This window comes from Cyprinodon tularosa, unplaced genomic scaffold (genome assembly GCF_016077235.1).
Source record: "Cyprinodon tularosa strain WSP-4 unplaced genomic scaffold, ASM1607723v1 ctg195, whole genome shotgun sequence".
In the NCBI taxonomy this organism is placed as follows: domain Eukaryota; kingdom Metazoa; phylum Chordata; class Actinopteri; order Cyprinodontiformes; family Cyprinodontidae; genus Cyprinodon; species Cyprinodon tularosa.
The window spans coordinates 592,348-610,283 of NW_024038707.1; the positions used below are offsets into that span (position 1 = coordinate 592,348).

At 40.4% G+C, this 17,936-nt stretch overlaps 1 protein-coding gene across 1 annotated transcript; it reads left to right on the plus strand.

The window, feature by feature from the left end:
- The first annotated feature begins 1,977 nt into the window (after positions 1-1,977).
- Positions 1,978-17,251, plus strand: LOC119782518 (major facilitator superfamily domain-containing protein 12-like). Its single transcript, XM_038283512.1, has 11 exons — positions 1,978-2,663; positions 8,532-8,651; positions 10,578-10,788; positions 10,870-10,987; positions 13,800-14,030; positions 14,104-14,196; positions 14,271-14,363; positions 14,595-14,765; positions 14,885-14,979; positions 16,198-16,328; positions 16,411-17,251. The coding sequence occupies exons 1-11, from the start codon at positions 2,516-2,518 to the stop codon at positions 16,452-16,454; spliced, it is 1,455 nt and encodes a 484-aa protein (XP_038139440.1). The 5' UTR covers positions 1,978-2,515; the 3' UTR covers positions 16,455-17,251.
- The last annotated feature ends 685 nt before the right edge of the window (positions 17,252-17,936 follow it).

Here is a 17,936-nt window from a genome sequence, read left to right on the forward strand (position 1 = left end):
ACATTAGCATTTCTAAAATATTGAAATCATAAAAGTAATGGAGGAAAACATTTTTAATAAAGACAGATGCTTTTATTTTTAAGTTAATTCGCATATAGTTCAGATGGCTGCGTCGATCAGATAAGAAAACTGACTTTTTTGTAGGAAAAAAGGGCGTTCACAACATGTTTTGAATAGTTTAATACCAAGATAATGTAACTTCTTAAAGCAGATCTTATAAATAAATAAAAAAATAAGATCATGAACTAAAGATAGCATAAAATAGATATTTCTGCTTTTTATCATCCCATTCATTTACCCCTTTAAAGCCAAGTGGATCATATTTGATACGTTTTTTAGACCTCTGGAACAGGGGCGTCTCTAGGTTTAAGAGACAAGGGTGGCTCAGCCCCTAGAAGATATTTTTTCAGTGCACCTGCTAAGGCGTTGTCTAAGACAAGGGTGTAACTTTGAGTTGAAAGTTGGTGGGGACGGCTCATAAGGAAAGGGAGCTCCCTGCGCGACACCTTTTTTTTTTTGTTGGAAAGGATAAAGCCAAAAAAATGCGAATAACATTTATCAATTTAATGCTTAAAGTTGAAAACATAACTGTTACAATATTCACTTATATATTTTGTGCAAAAAATATCACATAAATCTAAACAGACAGTACAAATCAAAGAAATCAAATAAATATATAAATTTTGTAGAACATTTATTGACAGTCAATTTTGGGTCACTTTTCAGGATTTCCTGAAAGCGCGCGCATGCGCGCTCACGACGCTACGGAAGCCGGCAGACCAAACCAGCGCATTCAGCTCGGCAAAGTACTCATGCTCTTCCTCAACACTGAAGTCCTCAGACATTTTTCTTTCGTTGTTTCTTTCTTTGCACAGGTAAACAGCACATTTCTTCTTCTACGCTTGCATTATTGGCAGAGCAGACGCTGAATGCGCACTTTCATCTGGTTTGGTCTGCCGGCTTCCGTAGCGTCGTGAGCGCGCATGTGCGCGCTTTCAGGAAATCCTATACACTACTGTTTATGCTCTAAAAACATTCTAAATGACTTCGTTTCGAGTAAATTCTGGATGCTACCCACTCAGGACACTTGGAATACATTGGACGAGCAGTATGGAGGAATATTGACACGTTTTTTGTGGACTTTTATGGACCTTTCTGCCTCGGGCACCATAGACCTCCATTATTTGAATGTCAGCAGACAGCAAGAAGCCTCCCAGATCTCCAGATGCATTTGAGATATCAAAAAAGTACTCCAGAGTGTTGTTCAGCATGGGGGTGAGTAGAAAATGAAGGCTAATCATGTTTTGGGTGTACTATTCCTTTAAGGAAGTTACGCCTATGATTGTTCAGATTAACTTGTCTTCTTTATGGCTTTTATTCGGTGCTTTACTGCATTTGTTTTGGGAAAATATGAGGAAAAAATAAATACAGAAAAAATAAATTTTTTTTTCAAAATCGCAAAATAATTATAGGGTGTCTAATGCCAAAGAAAGGATGACTGAAGCCACCCTTAAATAGGTCTAACGACGCTTATGCTCTGGAACATCTTTGTGATATTCTTTTCTTGAAACCCTGACTTAAACAATCAGACACATGCAGTGAACAGGAAACGTATAAAATATACAGAAATGCCTGTTTACAGATTGATCAAAATAAATGATCTAATTTAACTTAAACAAAATGTATGTTTTTTTTTATTTCATTTGTCAGAAAGTTCAACGACAGTTCATACATTGGAAATTTTGAAATTTCTGTCAATTAAGGTTAAATTCGGCTAAAAATGCACAATAGTAATCATAAAAAAAAAAAGAAACGTTACATATGTGGCCGGATCACATGATTGCTTTATTTAACATGAAGGCGGAAGTGACTTGGATAAGGAAGTTCCTCCCGCGATCTGAATGGCTGAGAGGAGCGGCGCGGCTGCTGATTGGTCAGCTGGAATCCCTACGTCATCGTTACCGGGCGATCCGCATTGTTTACATCCTCTAGAGCCAGATGAACGCTAGCAGAAGTGGAAGCAGGCAGCTGCGGACATGTCACATGCTCTCCTCTGTGAGGAGCACCTCTGAGGAATGTCTAGAGAAGCAGAAAGTCAACAGCTTTTCATGGATTTAACATAAAAAGCGGTGTTTTCTTTATTAGCCTTTCTGCTTTCGCCTCGTGCCCCTTAAACGCTCCGCTGGTTAACTTTGCTTAAGGTAATTTACATGTAAGTTCTACATCTGGCCTGGAAATCCCTAATTTTTCCGCTGGTGTTTAGTTTCAGTTTGTATTCCTGCCTGGGAAGCTCATCCTGACTTTGCGGCTCTTTCAGCTGACAGGACAGAAGATCATAAACTGATGGATTAATCCTTCAGTTTAGAGTTTATTAGAGAAGAAAGCTGCTGAAAAAGAAAAAGGGAACCGAAACAGCGGCTGTTTCTTGAAGCGAAGCTCGTAGCAGCTGAATCTTCAGGATGATTTGAAGCCGCTCGGTTTGGGTGAAGCGCGTGCTCGTTGGTCGCGTGCCAGCATGTCGGACCCGGAGAGGTCTCTGCCCGCAGTCCGGAGGCTCAGCTATGCGGTGGGACACTTCCTCAACGACCTGTGCGCCTCTATGTGGTTCACATACCTGCTGGTTTTCTACCACTCGGTGCTGGGATTCCGCAACACGAATGCAGGTGAGTCACACTTTCCTCCGCTGTCATTTTCTGATGAAACCAGATCACCTGGAAGCACCGCTGAACCTGACATCCATTCATATCTATTTATTCTGTGCCTTTTTACCTGTTTGGATTGAAAATAAAACCTAGAATAGATTATTTCATCCATTGAACCTGTTTTCAAACTTTTAAAGAGCATTACATTTGATTTAATGACCAGGGGCTTTCAAAGTGGGGCCCCCTGGGGGACCACCACTGTGGAAATTGGAAAATAAACATAGAGTCTAATCATTATAAATACGGCAGGGTGATATACAGGGGTGTCAAAAGTTCACACATTTGTTACTTAAGTAGAAGAATAGATACTGCAGTTTAAAAACACTCTGGTAAAAGTTGAAGTATCAACTTGACCTCTTTACTCAAGTAAAAGTGAAAAAATATGTGCTCCAAAAACTACTAAAAGCGGAGGTCTTCAACAGAGGGTGCGCAACCCCTAGGGGGTCCACAGAGGTACTGCATGAAGGTCGCAAAAGTTTTAGTTCATTACACTTATTTTTGTTTTTATATTCCCCCCTGCATTTTTTTCCCACTAGTTGAAATGTCTTTAAATCCACATTAACATGAATTCAACACACTGTAGTAAACAGATAAATGGAGGCAGAAGATGTCTTTCAGTCATCAATGCACACATTCAGCGACACACAGGAGCTCTTTCAAGCTGGGCACCGTTTCATTCACAACACCTGTCCCATCAACCAGGAATCAGAATCAGAAATGCTTTAATAATCCCAGGGCGAAATGACTTTGTAATAGAGTGACTATAGGACCAGTCTGATATAACACAATTTCATACAATATATATAATTATGGGGTCCCTGCTCAATCTGACCATCAGTTTAAGGGTCCCTTGGCCTGGAAAACAATGTAGACCACTGACTTAAAGTATAAAGTAACCTTTAAGAAAAACAGTCAGATGCCACTATATGAATTGGAAGCTCAATTTTACGACTATTTCTAAAAATTCTTGGAGATAGTTCCAAGGATGAGGGAGGTCTTGTTGGTCTCCGTCTCCCGATACGCTCTCGCCTGTGTCCGACCTTTCAGACATTTCAACATCTTTTTCTGAATCCATCATTGTAGCATGGCATTGACAATTCACGTTAGCAGTTTGAAGAACACCTGCTTGCTGCTGATGATTTCCTTTAGCTAACCAGTGAGTGTTTGCATTATATGACTCATCCAATGACACTAGTTTTCACTAGATGTGGGTGGAGCCAATGATCTGCATTGGATGGAGGACATGACGGGAAATATATATTTAGAAACATTAAACCGAAGCTAAGAGTAACGAGTAACGTTTGTTTTAAAAATGTAAGAAATAGAAAGTACAGATATTTGTGTGAAAATGTAATGAGTAGAAGTCAGAAGTAGGAAGAAAAATGGAGTAAAGTACCGTATAAATACCGTACCTAAAAAGTGTACTTAAGTACAGCAACAAAGTATTTGTACTTTGTTACTTGACACCAGAGGTGTTTTTTTTCTACTCAACCTGATTTTATTTATTATAAAAAATGGCATACAAGTACATTACTTTCAAATACTATCTTTATTTCCACCATTGCCTCTGGGAGGTGACCTTAAAGGTATCTTCATTTTCGGAGTGGATCATCTGAATAAACGGTCCTCCTAATTCTCAATCATTCTGGTGATATGTTTACGTAGGGCCGTCTTATGTGCTCGACCCGTTAGCTATATCTTTCTGTGCATGCGCACTTTCAGCCGGTCATTGAAGCTCACCTTTTCTCACCGCGGCTCTTTGAAAACGGCCGAGGGTTGTAAGCAGGGGAGGATCTACGATTCTGGGAGATCAGGGGCTTAGCCCTGAGGGTGAAGATGAGAGGCTAGACTTTCTGGTAAATCCCGTTCTAATGTAAAATATGACAGATTACTGGATTAAATACATTTCTAGTATACTACATGCTATCTCACATAACAATTCCCCCTCCATAACATGGGGAGACATTAATTCACCTGCAAGTCTTTAACCGTGTTCATTCATCTCTTCATCAACAACAAACTCTGTGGATTTGGGGACGTTTGATCATTATTTGCCAAAGTCGGTCAATGATCCGAGTTGTGTTTGGTATTGTTATTGATTTTTGCTAATCTGCTTGTTTGTTTTTAGGGAGATCAGGTCAAGGTGCTGCTCAGTGTTTTTGAGTCGTTCATGTGGGAATATGGAGAAATGAGACTGAATCAATTGACCTAAGGTCCTCTCATTGCATTACAGTATAAAAGGCAGAGAAAAAAGTAGTTCCCTTCTTGAGGATTTGTTCTGTTTATAAATTTCACCCTAACATGATAAAACACACAATAAACAAATTTGATATCTGACCGACAAAAAAAAAACAGCTTTAACTTTCTTTCAGTTAATGTTACAAATGGGATTTTTTTTCCATACTGTCTGTGACCCTTAAACTCATAAAAAAAAAACAGAGTATGTGCCTGAAGATTGAGTCTGTACAGCTAAGAAGGCTCTAGAACTGAGATCTGCTTATATCTAACTAAAATCATTTAAAACTGCATAGATATTGGGTCTTGATCCAAATCCTTGGTGCTTGTGTAAAGGTAACACAGTGATGTATTTTTTTTTCTGATTAGCCTTATTGCAGATGTTGCTGAGTTGTCCAGATAGTTTGTGTTAGTTTGGGTTCAAACATCGGCAGCACCTATCAAGGATGCCAAAACAATCGTTATCGCCATCGACCTTAAAAACCCCGTGTCAGTCGATCTCTACTTATAACTACTGACTATAGATGGCTACGTTTACCTGGACGGAAATAATCGTATTGAAAGCAGAATCAGATCAAAACGTTTCATGTAAACATGTCAGATTGAGTCGATTCGGGTCCGATCGGAAAGAAATTTAAGCATGCATGTAGCGACAGTGGAGAGGAAAAACTCCCTTTTAAGAGGAAGAAACCTCCAGCAGAAACAGGCTCAGTGTGAGCGGCCATCTGCTGAGGCCGACTAACCTGACTCCGCCAGATGGATTTGCTCCGCATATCCATCTGGAAACCTTCCACTGAAGTAATTTTGGCAAGGGGCAAAAATACTGGTTAGCTGATTGGCTTATGTCGGTGATAGACGGGCCAAATAAACCAATCAGATCAACGAGGAAAACACAACCACAAGCCAGGCTACTCTTGCCGAAACCAGTCGGGAGAAGAGCAAAAACATCTTTTCCTCTGAGAAAAGCCTCCAGAGCAGTGTTTTGCTCTTCTTTCAGTGAAGAAATACTCTGTAATCCCGATGAAACTTGCTCGATAGCCACGCTAACGCTAGTTTCATCGGCTGAAGCCGCCATGTTCTTTAGACTGAACTGTCGCGCTTCTCGTTGCGTCACACCTCAACCCGCCTCAAAGCCAACGCTGATTGGACGTTCGTTTGGTGAACGGCTCCAAATTTTCTTTAACGGAGAGTCTCCAGACTGATCTGCGAGTGAAACCTTGAAAGCTCGCAAGATCAGGATGGTCTCACGAGGCTAGAGGCCGACTGGGGTTCAAGGAAATGGAAGCAGAGATACAAAAAGAAGCTGTAAAAGTTGTCGCCTTCCAGGAAACACACAGTCAGGCAGGCGAGCTCAAACATTATCAGGGAAATTAGCTTATTGCTTGAATTGTAGTGGATCAATGTATTTATTTAGGTGAAATTATCTCTGTCAGCAGGTGAAGATTCCAATGGAAATTTCATCCTGAAAGAGGGAGGTGTTTTTTTTCAGTTGCCATTCCGATCGACGTCCATGTTTCACGTCTGTTCGGATCTTTTAGAGTAAAATCATCTCCACTGTATATGTGTGCAACGCCAGCATTACGTTTTTCTCTGTAACCTTCATCCACTGGCTCCTGGTCCTCGGTGCAGGAGGCGGCTCTGAATGTAATGTATGGATGAAAATGGCATCCTGTCCTCTAACCCTGTAGCAAAGGAGCGTTAGCATAAAGCACAGCTGAGCCCTTAACTAAAATTATCTTTAAAAATCATAAAAATAGACAATAGATTAACCTTTTAAAGTAAAAAATAAAAACAAAAGTATGGATAAAAAGATGCAACAAAGGTTCATAATTTGAAACATGCAAAATCAACAGAAATGAATAAAGAACTAAAGGAAAAATAAATGTGCGTAGCTAAAGTTGAGGAAGAGCTTCTTCTTCTACTACTAAAGCTTTGCTGGAAAATTAGACAGTTCTGCTCAAATTATTTGATCTGATCGGATGCTTGGTATATTTATACAAACACCATGATTGGATCGTTGTATTTACTGTCCATGCAAACAGGGATTTTGGATTTCCGATCAACCAAGGTTTAGATCGTATCGAGGAATTATGCACATGTAAATGTAGCTAGTTTCAGTTACAAAAAAAAAAAAAAAAAAGAAAGTTGTCCAGTGTTAACTGGAAAAAAAAGTAAAAGTTTAATACAGTGTTCCTCTTTCAAGGCAGCATTTCCTTTTACATTTGCAATTGAGAACAGATACGGTCTGTTCTGGTCACACAAGTTTTCACTTAATACTTAGAAACACGGGGAGAGATTCTCAAAGTCAATATAGACAGTTTCTCACAAAGGGAAGCATTTTTTTTTAAATAACCTTGGGTCTAAAGAAGTCAGGCCTTTTAAGCCAGGCATACACTGTGAAATATTTTCAATCGTTTTTCAGTCATTGCACGTAGCTACAGCTCAAACTGTACAATGAAACCGCAGGGTTTAAAAGTTCACAGCTCACGATGCATGTTTTCACATTGTGCGACCCGACGTGCGATGTGCTCACACTGCACGTCTAAAAGCCGCTGAGAGATGGCGCTGTTTGGACTTGTCTATCTGGAAGGAGAAGAAGAAGAAGACTTCTCTTGTTTGCACATGCACAGTGCTCAAGATTCTGGCCTGTGACGTCATTGCGTCCTCTACTGTGCATGCGGCACACTTGCGTTGTATGACTGCAGTTCACACAGGAGATCACATACAAGTCGATAATATTTAGAATTATAAACGGCAACGCAAAAAAAAAAGCAGATTTTGCAAAAAAATTGAGTATCAAGGCCTGCAGTGTGAACGTAGCCATTAGGGGTGGAACAGTTCACAAAATCTACGTTTCAGTTCGGTTCAAGGTTTCGTGGTCACGGTTTTCGGTTCCGTTGGGTATATGTTGATTGTTAGCCTGACATGTTGGTCGTTTTGCTGTTAGCATAAACAAAACGTGTTGCAAAATGCTTGCACACTTTTATCCACAACTTTCTTTCCGCCGTCATCGTAGGTCACTCTAAATGCAAAGTGGTCCCATACAGCAGACCTATAAAGTGCTGCTGGCGCGTCTTCCAACTCCTGTTCTTTCCCGCTCGCCATACCCACACAATTCTCCACAACAACTGATTTTTTTCTGCTACACCCGGCTACGCTGCTTCGCTTCTTCTTCTTGTTTACTACTGGTGGTTGGCTTTGGTTGCAGTACCGCCACCTTCTGCTCTGGAGTGTAAACGCTTCGCCTATGAGAAAAAGGAGCAGCGCATGAACCGAACGCAACACACGCAAATCGAACCGAGACAGTCGAACCGAACGGTTCGGACGGTTTTCTTAAACCGTTCCATCCCAGAAGCCATAATAAATGGGGGATGTGATAATGGTGACCTGCAAGAAAAATGGAATCGGTGCAACCACTTTTATCTAAATGGAGTCAATTAACAACCAAACATCTTCTTAGACTTAAGCCACTTTTATTGTCGTTTTACTATATACACAGTGTATACAAAACAAAATCAACCTGATCAATGTCCGGCTCGTTAAATCCACAGGTCGATATTAATGCATGTTGTTTGTTGTTCCTGTCTGCTGCAGGTGTCCTACTACTAATTGGTCAGATCGCTGACGCCATCTGTACTCCCCTGGTTGGCTATGAGTCAGACCAGACCTCTGGTTGTGCTAACTATGGCAAAAGGAAGACCTGGCATTTAGTGGGTAAGTCTGATACTGCCTCCTACGTCACTTTGCCACAAGGTTTAGAAATGATTTACCTTTCTCTAGGAAGCCTTAAGGTCTGTTAATTTGCACCAGAGTTGTGATTCTTGTTTTAAGTATTGAAAACTACAGCTTTTATAGTTTCTTGACTTTCTCCTGCTTTGCCAGCTCAGCTGACTCTGCTTTACAAGGTCCTTTAATGACATCCGTTCAGCTTCAGCTGTCAGAGGCTTTTTAATTTACTGGGCAGATGGCTAAAAGGAGAAATAAAAAAATAAAATCGATTAGAAATTTGAGGATGTTCCTTTGGTGCCCAGTAAAACACTGGAGGGATCCACATTCACATCTTATTGGGAACCAGTATAAAGAACAAATAGGAGCCCTCTGTAGTTTACTCAGTGTTAAGATGTTTTCTTTTTTTTAACTCAGAGTTTTAGTTCGACGCCAAGCTTTGATCCTTTCATTTTTATTTTTGCTGAAAGCAATTAAAACTGGAAACAATGATATCCATGTATAGTTGTGTAATTGAATGAGACACTGCTTCTCTTTCTGTTCAGTAAATATCAGGTGAATTCATTAAATTAAATGTAATTCTTAATTGTATTTCTTTGAATTACATTGAATAACTTAATTTGTAATTTTAAAAGTATTTAAAAAAAACAGAAATGCATTATTAGATATATTTTTCAAATATCAAGATGCAAAATGTGTTCATACTGAAAATATGGAACTCAATTAGGGCCCAGACCTTCTTCCATTTACTCCTGAGATAATGTACAACATAATTGTCTGAAGCTAAGATGAGAAATAGTGTTTGAGGTTTTAATAACGAATAAAGATGATGTCAGGAAAAACATTAACAGGCGTCTCATTTTGAAAAACGTTAAACCAATCAGCCTGTATGATCTGACTGAATTGTTTCTAGGGATGCAGGATATTGGGATTTTGTCCGATATCCGATATGACGATATTTTAAATCTCATGTAGCCGATAACCGATATCGATACCGATGTTAAAGCTGGACAAAAATAAGTAGTCATTGAAAATAGCAGTTTTGTTATCCATTTCTGACACTTTGAAAAATAATATACTCAAATATATTTTCATATGCTGATATCAAATTGATTTTTAAAAACGCAGTATCGATCTATTTTACTTTCAAAATCTCGTGAAATTTCATCGTTCTGTTACAAACTCGTGATATTTTGCAAATTCTTGTGAGATTTTGTTAGTGAAATAGATCGATACCGCGTCAATATATCAATATATAAAAATATGGCAAAATTTCGTAGCATAACGATGACATATAGCAATATTTCATTAGTAAAAGAGATTGATATGGTGTTTTTAAATGGCAATATATCAGCATATGACGATATTGTGATATTTTAATGTATCAATATTTTTTCCCTCGTCTTTAGAAGTTTTTAAGTCTGTAAAAAAGAAGTTTTTGAGGAAGAAGTATTATTATTATAATTTTTTTTTTAGACTTTAGAAACTCAGAAGCTGATCAAATATCGGGTTAAATATCGGTGGGGTGGCCGATGTCCGATATTCAGTTTTAAGGCCGATACAGGCCGATACCGATAGTGGGCCGATTATATCGTTCCTCCCTAATTGTCTCAGTAAAGAGCCTTCAGATGATGTTATAAACTGGTGCTAAAGAAATAAAATTAATTTAATTCAAACTGAATGCACAGCACAAAGAAACGCTATACGATGTGGACCGCCACTGCTCCGAGCTCGGCATTCAGAGACGAGGCAGAGAGGAACATGGCTAGTTAGCAGAGGCTATTTCCTGTCAGCTGGCTTTTAAATAAAAGCCACGTGTGATAATAAAAAAAAAAGTCAACGAAAGTTTCAACACGGCTATTTTCTAGAAGTCTCCTTCCTGTTATTAACGCATGTCTAATATGTGTAATCCAGGAACGGTGAGCGTGTTGGTGTCTTTTGCCTTCATCTTCAACCAATGCCTGGGCTGCGACCAACTCACTCCTCAGTGGGCCAGTTTAATCTACTTTTCGCCGTTCATCATCATCTTCCAGTTCGGCTGGGCTGCCACGCAGATCTCTCACCTCTCTCTCATCCCGGAGCTGGTCCGCTGTGAGCACGCTAAAGTAGAGCTCACTGCTTACAGGTAACACTGGTAAGAGACAGAGCATGCGGCAGCGTGGCGGACTGGTCCATGATCTACGCTCTCTCCCTTCTGTTTGTGCAGGTATGCATTCACAGTCATAGCCAACATCACGGTGTTTGCCCTCGCTTACCTGCTGTTCCACGTTCAGGCCGGAAAGAATGAAGACTCTCTGGGACCAGCGGACATTAACATCTTCAGGGTGAGAACATGGAGAACGCTGCTTTTTCAAATATTTCAAGGCGGTAGCTGCAAGTTTGACTCCTCCTGGCCAGTAGGTGTCGCACTCGCGCTCACTTGCTCTGGTTCTGTTCTGCTTTCATCCAGGTTTGCTAATGCTAATCTTTAGTTAGCATTAGCAAACGACTGAATTGCCTGTTCAGATGGAAATGTGGTAGCCTCCATTTTAACTTCCTTTAAGGAGGTTTCATGTCAGCCCACTATAAAAAAAAAAGAAAGCGAGCCACTATTGCCCTTTAAACCTTAAAAAAAAGATTCTCTAACGTTTTGATATGGAGATATTTGGTGGAACAAGCAGTTCCCCACTAAACCAGAGGGGGGCAGCAGTGACTATTGACAGCTTCAGACTCAAAAAGTCTGCAGGTATTTTACTGAAGACAAAAACACAGGAAAAGGGAACGTTGTTGGTTTCTTAGCAGGATCAACTGAACACCTGAAAACCTATTTTATGGACATTTTTAAACAAAAGTGTAAAGTTACCCTTCCTGCAAACAGGAAGCCTGGGTTCGTAACCCAGCTGAGGGGAAAGAACTGCCAGCATAGGTCTTTAGACAAGGACCCCTCACACTAATTCCGGCTTTGGGGAGTGGCGGCTTAGTGGTTAGGGTGATGCGCTTGGAAGAGCTTCTGAGTTGGAGCCCCACTCCCACGGACTGCCACTCTGGCTCCCTGAGCAAAACACCCTTAACCCCACACTGCTCCCAGCGCGCCGCACGATGGCAACCCACTTCTCCCCAAGTTGAAGGGTTAAATGCAGAGAGTTTGTTTTCTTGTTCTGTACTTGTGACAGTGTGACGACCGTAAAACGCTGGGGAAAAAATGGCTACCGTTCAGTCTGTCCATAAAAAGGAGGGACGTTTCAGTACAATACTTCGAGTTGATTGAGTGACGTACCAAACTTACAAAACACGCTTTCAGAAAATCTTGGCAGCGAATCGTGACTGCGCACTTTCATCTGGTTTGGTCTGCCGCGGTTTCCGTAGCGTCGTGAACGCGCATGTGCGCGCTTTTAGGAAATCCTTTACACTACTGTTTATGCTCTAAAAACATTCTAAATGACTTCGGTTCGAGTAAATTCTGGACGCTACCCACTCAGGACACTTGGAATACATTGGACGAGCAGTATGGAGGAATATTGACACGTTTTTTGTGGACTTTTATTGGGCCTTTCTGCCTCGGTCACCATAGACCTCCATTATTTGAATGTCAGCAGACAGCAAGAAGCCTCCCAGATCTCCAGATGCATTTGAGATATCAAAAAAGTACTCCAGAGTGTTGTTCAGCATGGGGGTGAGTAGAAAATGAAGGCTAATCATGTTTTGGGTGTACTATTCCTTTAAGCTAATAAATGAAACTTTTTCCAAATTCTGTTGGAAGAAAAGCACAGACATCTTTCCCATCTACAAATGCACAAAGTGCTTCTCTTTACTCCTTTAAAAGAGAATTTATCGCTATTTTAACTAAAACGGAGTCAATTGCGGTATCGACAGGTATAGCCATGTTTGTAACGCCCCATGAAGGCCCTTCTGACTGTCATCATTCCTACAAGTCCTGCCCCAAAAAAACACCGCTAACATGTCATTGGTCCGACTCGCTGGTTGTTACGAGACAGACTTTTTAGCGGGAGTCTTTCAAGATGGATTTGTTGTCAGACTGAAAACTCAGATATCGTGACAATGCGGCTTGCAGTGCAAGGTTAGCACCTCATGCCAAGGAACAATCCCAGGGCTTGATGTTAACAATCGCCCGGGGCAAGTAGTTTTTATTGTCGGGAGAGTACAAATTTCATGGCATTTGCCCGCCGGGCAAGTGCAATGATCGCAAAAAAAAAAAATGTTTATCACTCAAAATTACTTTAAAATCACCGACATTCGCCGAAAACGGCCCACAATCGTTGCCGGCGCCATCTTTCTTGTTCTGTACACATTCTCGCGTGATTTGAAAAAGCCGCGTGATTTTCCGCTAGATGGTGTGATTCAGCTCTTGGGGAGAGAATTCTGCAGAGCAGCAGCTGGATGATGAATTTAATCTATACTATAAAACACGCTAGATTAAAAATGATCAGTCAGGGATTAGGAAAATAATAATAATAATTTTATGCGCACAGTGTAAATATTTCTATCATATGGCAGTCTTCTGTACAGCGATGCAGGTCATATATTAAAAAATGTTCATTAAAGTTTTTTCTCTTAGACATTGCAGTGGTGCATTTAAATGTTATAGAGCTAAACATGTTAAATTGGTGAGTAGTAGTAGTGTAAGTTTTTAACCTGTCAAGTTTTTTTTAGATGTTTTAACATTACAATTTATATTTTTCCAAGCACACAACAGTTTAAAGCAAAGTTTAGTTTGAAAAGAATGTGCAGGAAGGATTGAAAAGCATGTTAACACGGTAATGTAGGCTGGAGTTCATTATCTGAAGCATGCAGATACACACCAGGAACCTGGAAACTTACTGAATTACAAAAAACATTTAAAAAAACAAACATGTTTCATTGATATATATACAAAAATGAATATTAGGAACTATATTTATCAAACATTATACTGGGCAAGTAAAAATTGTTTCTGGGCAAATGAAACGTAAAAGTCACTTGCCCTTTGAGCAAGTGGTAAAAATCCTTAACGTCAACCCCTGAATCCTTAACTTAATTTTTCAAAAAGAGTTTTATTATTTTACATATTGGTTCTTTTTAAGTGATGCGGAGCAGCGCCTTAAAAACAGGTTTGTTAGTTTTTTTCCTGTGTGCTGATTTGCTCCGTTCTGAACACAGAACCTTTCCTTGATCGTGTTGGGGATCGGCGCTCTCTTCGCCCTTTTCTTCCACCTGGGAACCACAGAGGGGCGGGGCTCCGGTACGGAATCTGGAGGAGAAGAGGGGAGGAAGAAGACAGAGGAGGAAGAGGAGGCAGAGGGGGAGCGAAGGCCATTGCTGAGTTCCTCCAGCGTCTCCTCGGCCCTCCTGCAGTGGAAATGTTGGCTCCGGCAGCCCTCTTTCTATCAGGTATGCCTCCTAGCAGACCCAAAGCAGCAGCAGAGTGAATGTTTCTGATCCGCGGGTCTCACTGTGTCTGCAGGTGGCCTTACTCTACATGTCCACCAGGCTCATCGTCAATCTCTCTCAGACCTACATCTCCATGTATCTCATCAACACTCTGGGGCTCCCTAAGGTGAAGCGCCGTTTTTATTATGTCGCTCGTCCGTGTGATTGTCGCTCTCATCGTCAACCGTTTTCCCTCCACAGAACTTTATTGCCACCATCCCATTAGTGATGTATGTGAGCGGCTTCCTGTCCTCGTTCATCATGAAGCCCGTCAGCAAACGCATCGGGAAGAGCGTAAGTGGAGCTTTAACGTCGATTTCTTGTGTTATTTTTGTTCTCTGTTGGTGGTAATGGCTGCTCAAACCAAGCTGGCGTCATGATTTCTGTTTCAGCTTTCTGGTATTTGGAGGCTTGAGCAGAGTAGATGAACTTGTTTAGCTTTGTTTTTATTTGCTTCATCAGATTTCAAAGTATCAGGAAGTTAGAAACATGCAGAACTTCTCCTGTTTGTTTTTTTGTGTGCAGCTGACTTACTTTGTGGGCCTCCTGCTGATCATGGCGTTCTCCTACTGGGTGCTGCTAGACAACAAGATGGGCGAGCAGATCTACGGGGCGGCCGTGCTGTTGGGAGCCGGGTCGGCCACCATCTTGGTCATATCGCTCGCCATGACCGCCGAGCTGATCGCAGATCAGACGGTGAGACGTCTCTTCTGAAGCTCCATGTTCCTCCTCTGGTCTCTGTGCTCAGAGGAAGCATGGCTCTCGTTTTTAATCGGTTTCAGACCTCAATTCTGATTGGTCCTTTTGCTTTGCAGCAAAGCGGAGCGTTTGTGTACGGAGCCATGAGCTTCACTGATAAGTTGGCCAACGGAGTCGCGGTCATGATGATTCAATCTCTGCATCCATGCCAGTAAGCCCCTCACACACATTTTCACCCTTCTTTACGTAATGAGGACCATTTGTTGACTCTAAAGCTCCGACTACTCATTACTTTAGTAATAAATGAACCCTTTAAAAAGAAGCGTATCTGAAAAGGATGTGAGATCTCTACGTCATCATTTTGACATTTTTGTCCTTGAAAAACCTAAAACAGGTAAGGTCTAATATATTTAATCTTATACATAATGCAGAAATGCCTAATGTGTCACAGATTATACAATACATTTATCTAAATACTTAAAGGGAAACGCCGTTTTTTTTTTTTTTTTTTTACATTGACCCCTTGATTTTACGTTATCACATCATGTTCTACTCCCCCATATGAGTTTTGTGTCATTTGGAGCCGTTCTGAAGATATTCCGTTAGGTTATATCCAAGTAACCTCTTCCTATGGGCAACGACTTGAAGGCACAAACTAAACTGTTCATAATTTATCATTTATGGTACGCCAGCATTCATAACATGCAGGCCAATCACTGTCCCCCAGAGATCTGTGGTTATATTTTTTATATTTATATCTTTTTAAAACAAAGCGGAGTGTGTATGACGTCATTCCATTGCGTCTGTTTCCAAAAAAGTAAAAAAAAACAATCGACTTTGTTTCTAAGTTTGAAGACGTTTCGCTTTACGAACGGGTCAACCCCTTTGGAATGGAGTCATTTGGCTTCTTTTGTTAGCATGCTATGCCCCATACCTGTCTAAGTATCTGAAAGGGGGGGTCATTAAAGGGGATTGTTAGCCTGGCTAAATAAGAGGTGGACCCGTTCGCCTGTTCAAATTTGCATGTTTTCTAAACAAAAACAAGGCTTTGTTGAGCTACTTTATAACAACGCTATTTCTGACACTTTGGATTAAAAAAGCTGAAACGTCTTCAAACTTGGAAACAAAGTCCAGTGGATTGTTTCTAACTTTTTTGGAATGACTATGACCTGGATGGCTGAGAATCTTCACTAACAAGTCAAATAATCATTTTGATATCGGCTCTTTGTATTCACTCAGGTTATTATTAGTGATGATTAATATTCGCTGATGATGTCAGACACTGTTGAGCTGTTGATTTATTTTTACTCTTCATTACTGTTTTTATCACTGAAACACGCTGAAAGCCTCGTTTTAAAATGGAAAAAAAAAAAAAAGACGAATTCTTCAGCTGTCCATGGCTCAACCTGCTCCGTCTGTGTCCCATCAGTACGGCGGTGTGCTGTCCGGCCTGCGTCTGGTTTTACCACTACGTCATGGTCGCAGTGACGGGGGGCGTGGCCGTCGTCGCAGCCTTAGCGCTCTGCTCCCTCCTCATCTGGCCAATCAAGATCAGGACACGTGAGTGATGCGATCGAAACGATGTGGCGTCAGCATGTAGGCCACAGACGGCTTCACTGTTTTTTCTGTTTTTCTTTCGCAGGTGGCCTGCAGGCTGTCTCTGATGGTTCCACTACAGTAAACTAAGAAGCCTGAGAAGCCACCACCGTGATGGGACCAGTAGGAAACTGCAGCTCTGATCTTGGAGGAACAACAGAGATTAGCTTAGAAAACTGGAAAAGTAGAAGATATGGGAATCCCCATGAATCTTCTTCAAGAAACAAAGCAATTTATTCCTTATTTTTCTGCACCAGGTTTAACCTGGAGCCTATTTGCACCTTTTTCTTGTTGTTTTCTAAATGTTTTCATTCATACGGGTCCATTCTTTCTGCTGATTATAAGACACAGAAGACTCGGTAGATAAAAAAAGGAACCCGGAGCTTTTCTTGATTAAGGCTCCAAACACTATGGCCAGGTTGAAACGAGGATTGAAAAGGGGAACACAACAATTGCACTAAATGTAAATCAACCTAAAGGATGTAAAGGGGTTTCTGTTCAGTTTTTTTTTTTTTTTCTCATGTGTGGAATTCTATTTTAACTCTTTATTATACCAAAAAACACAACTAATAATGATAAAAATTAACTTAAAAACTATTTGCAGTTTTTTTATGAAAAGAAAAAGAACTTGAATGGTTCAAATGAACTCTATCAGTGTTTATTGTATATATTCATAGTGTAATGAAGGGAATCTGGTTCAGCTTTCTATATGTGTGACTAAAATCTGTGGGAAAAGCTGTTGATCAAACTCTGAGCTAAAGCTCGGCTCTCTGAGCTCAGAACCTGAACCATAACTGGGTCTGCTGACCATTTGACCTCTGTATAAATGTGATCATGAGGATGCAATAAGGTGAAATAATTAAACATTGACTGTTGAACCCTTCGGATGCACTGTGCTTTACTGACTTCCAGCAGGGGGCCACTACTTCTGTCAGGAAAGTGTGGAGGCACAAATGAGCAGCTAGACATTCAAAACAAAGCCCTCCTTGCTCCGTCTTAGCGCCACCCATTTCATGACATCATATTACATCACTTTTAAAGGTTGAATGAAGTCAACCGCTGAAGGATTAAAAACGTTTTCACGACTTAGACATTATTTTTTGGGGGTTTTTTGTACTTTATTTTTGATAAGATTTTCCAGAATAAAACACCAACACAAAAAAAGAGGCAATATAACCATAATAAAAGGTGTTAACGTGTGTGTGTGTGTATATATATATATATATATATATATATATATATATATATATATATATAAAAATAAATAAACAAAATTGCAACAAACACAGTGAAAAGCAATCAAAATAGAGAGGTCACCAAGGGAGGGGTACGAAAATACAACACGGAAGAAAATTTCATTATGAACTGTTTTTAGGTGTGTAGGTTACAGAGTATGTAGAGAGTTAAACAGGTTAGAGTTCCTGTGCAGGATTACCATGTCCTGCCAGACAGTACAGCACCAGACCTCTATTATCACCCCGAATGTTAAGTTAATGATCCTCAACTTACTTTAGAATTCCTATAACTTAGCCATTTCAACCAATATTTATGGAATTTGTTTTCCTGGAGTCT

Coding starts and splice junctions, on each gene's coding strand:
- LOC119782518 (XM_038283512.1), top strand. CDS start 2,516: ATGTCGGACCCGGAGAGGTCTCTGCCCGCAGTCCGGAGGCTCAGCTAT. Junction 14,031..14,103: donor GGCAGCCCTCTTTCTATCAG/GTATGCCTCCTA, acceptor CTGTGTCTGCAG/GTGGCCTTACTCTACATGTC. Junction 16,329..16,410: donor GCCAATCAAGATCAGGACAC/GTGAGTGATGCG, acceptor TTTCTTTCGCAG/GTGGCCTGCAGGCTGTCTCT.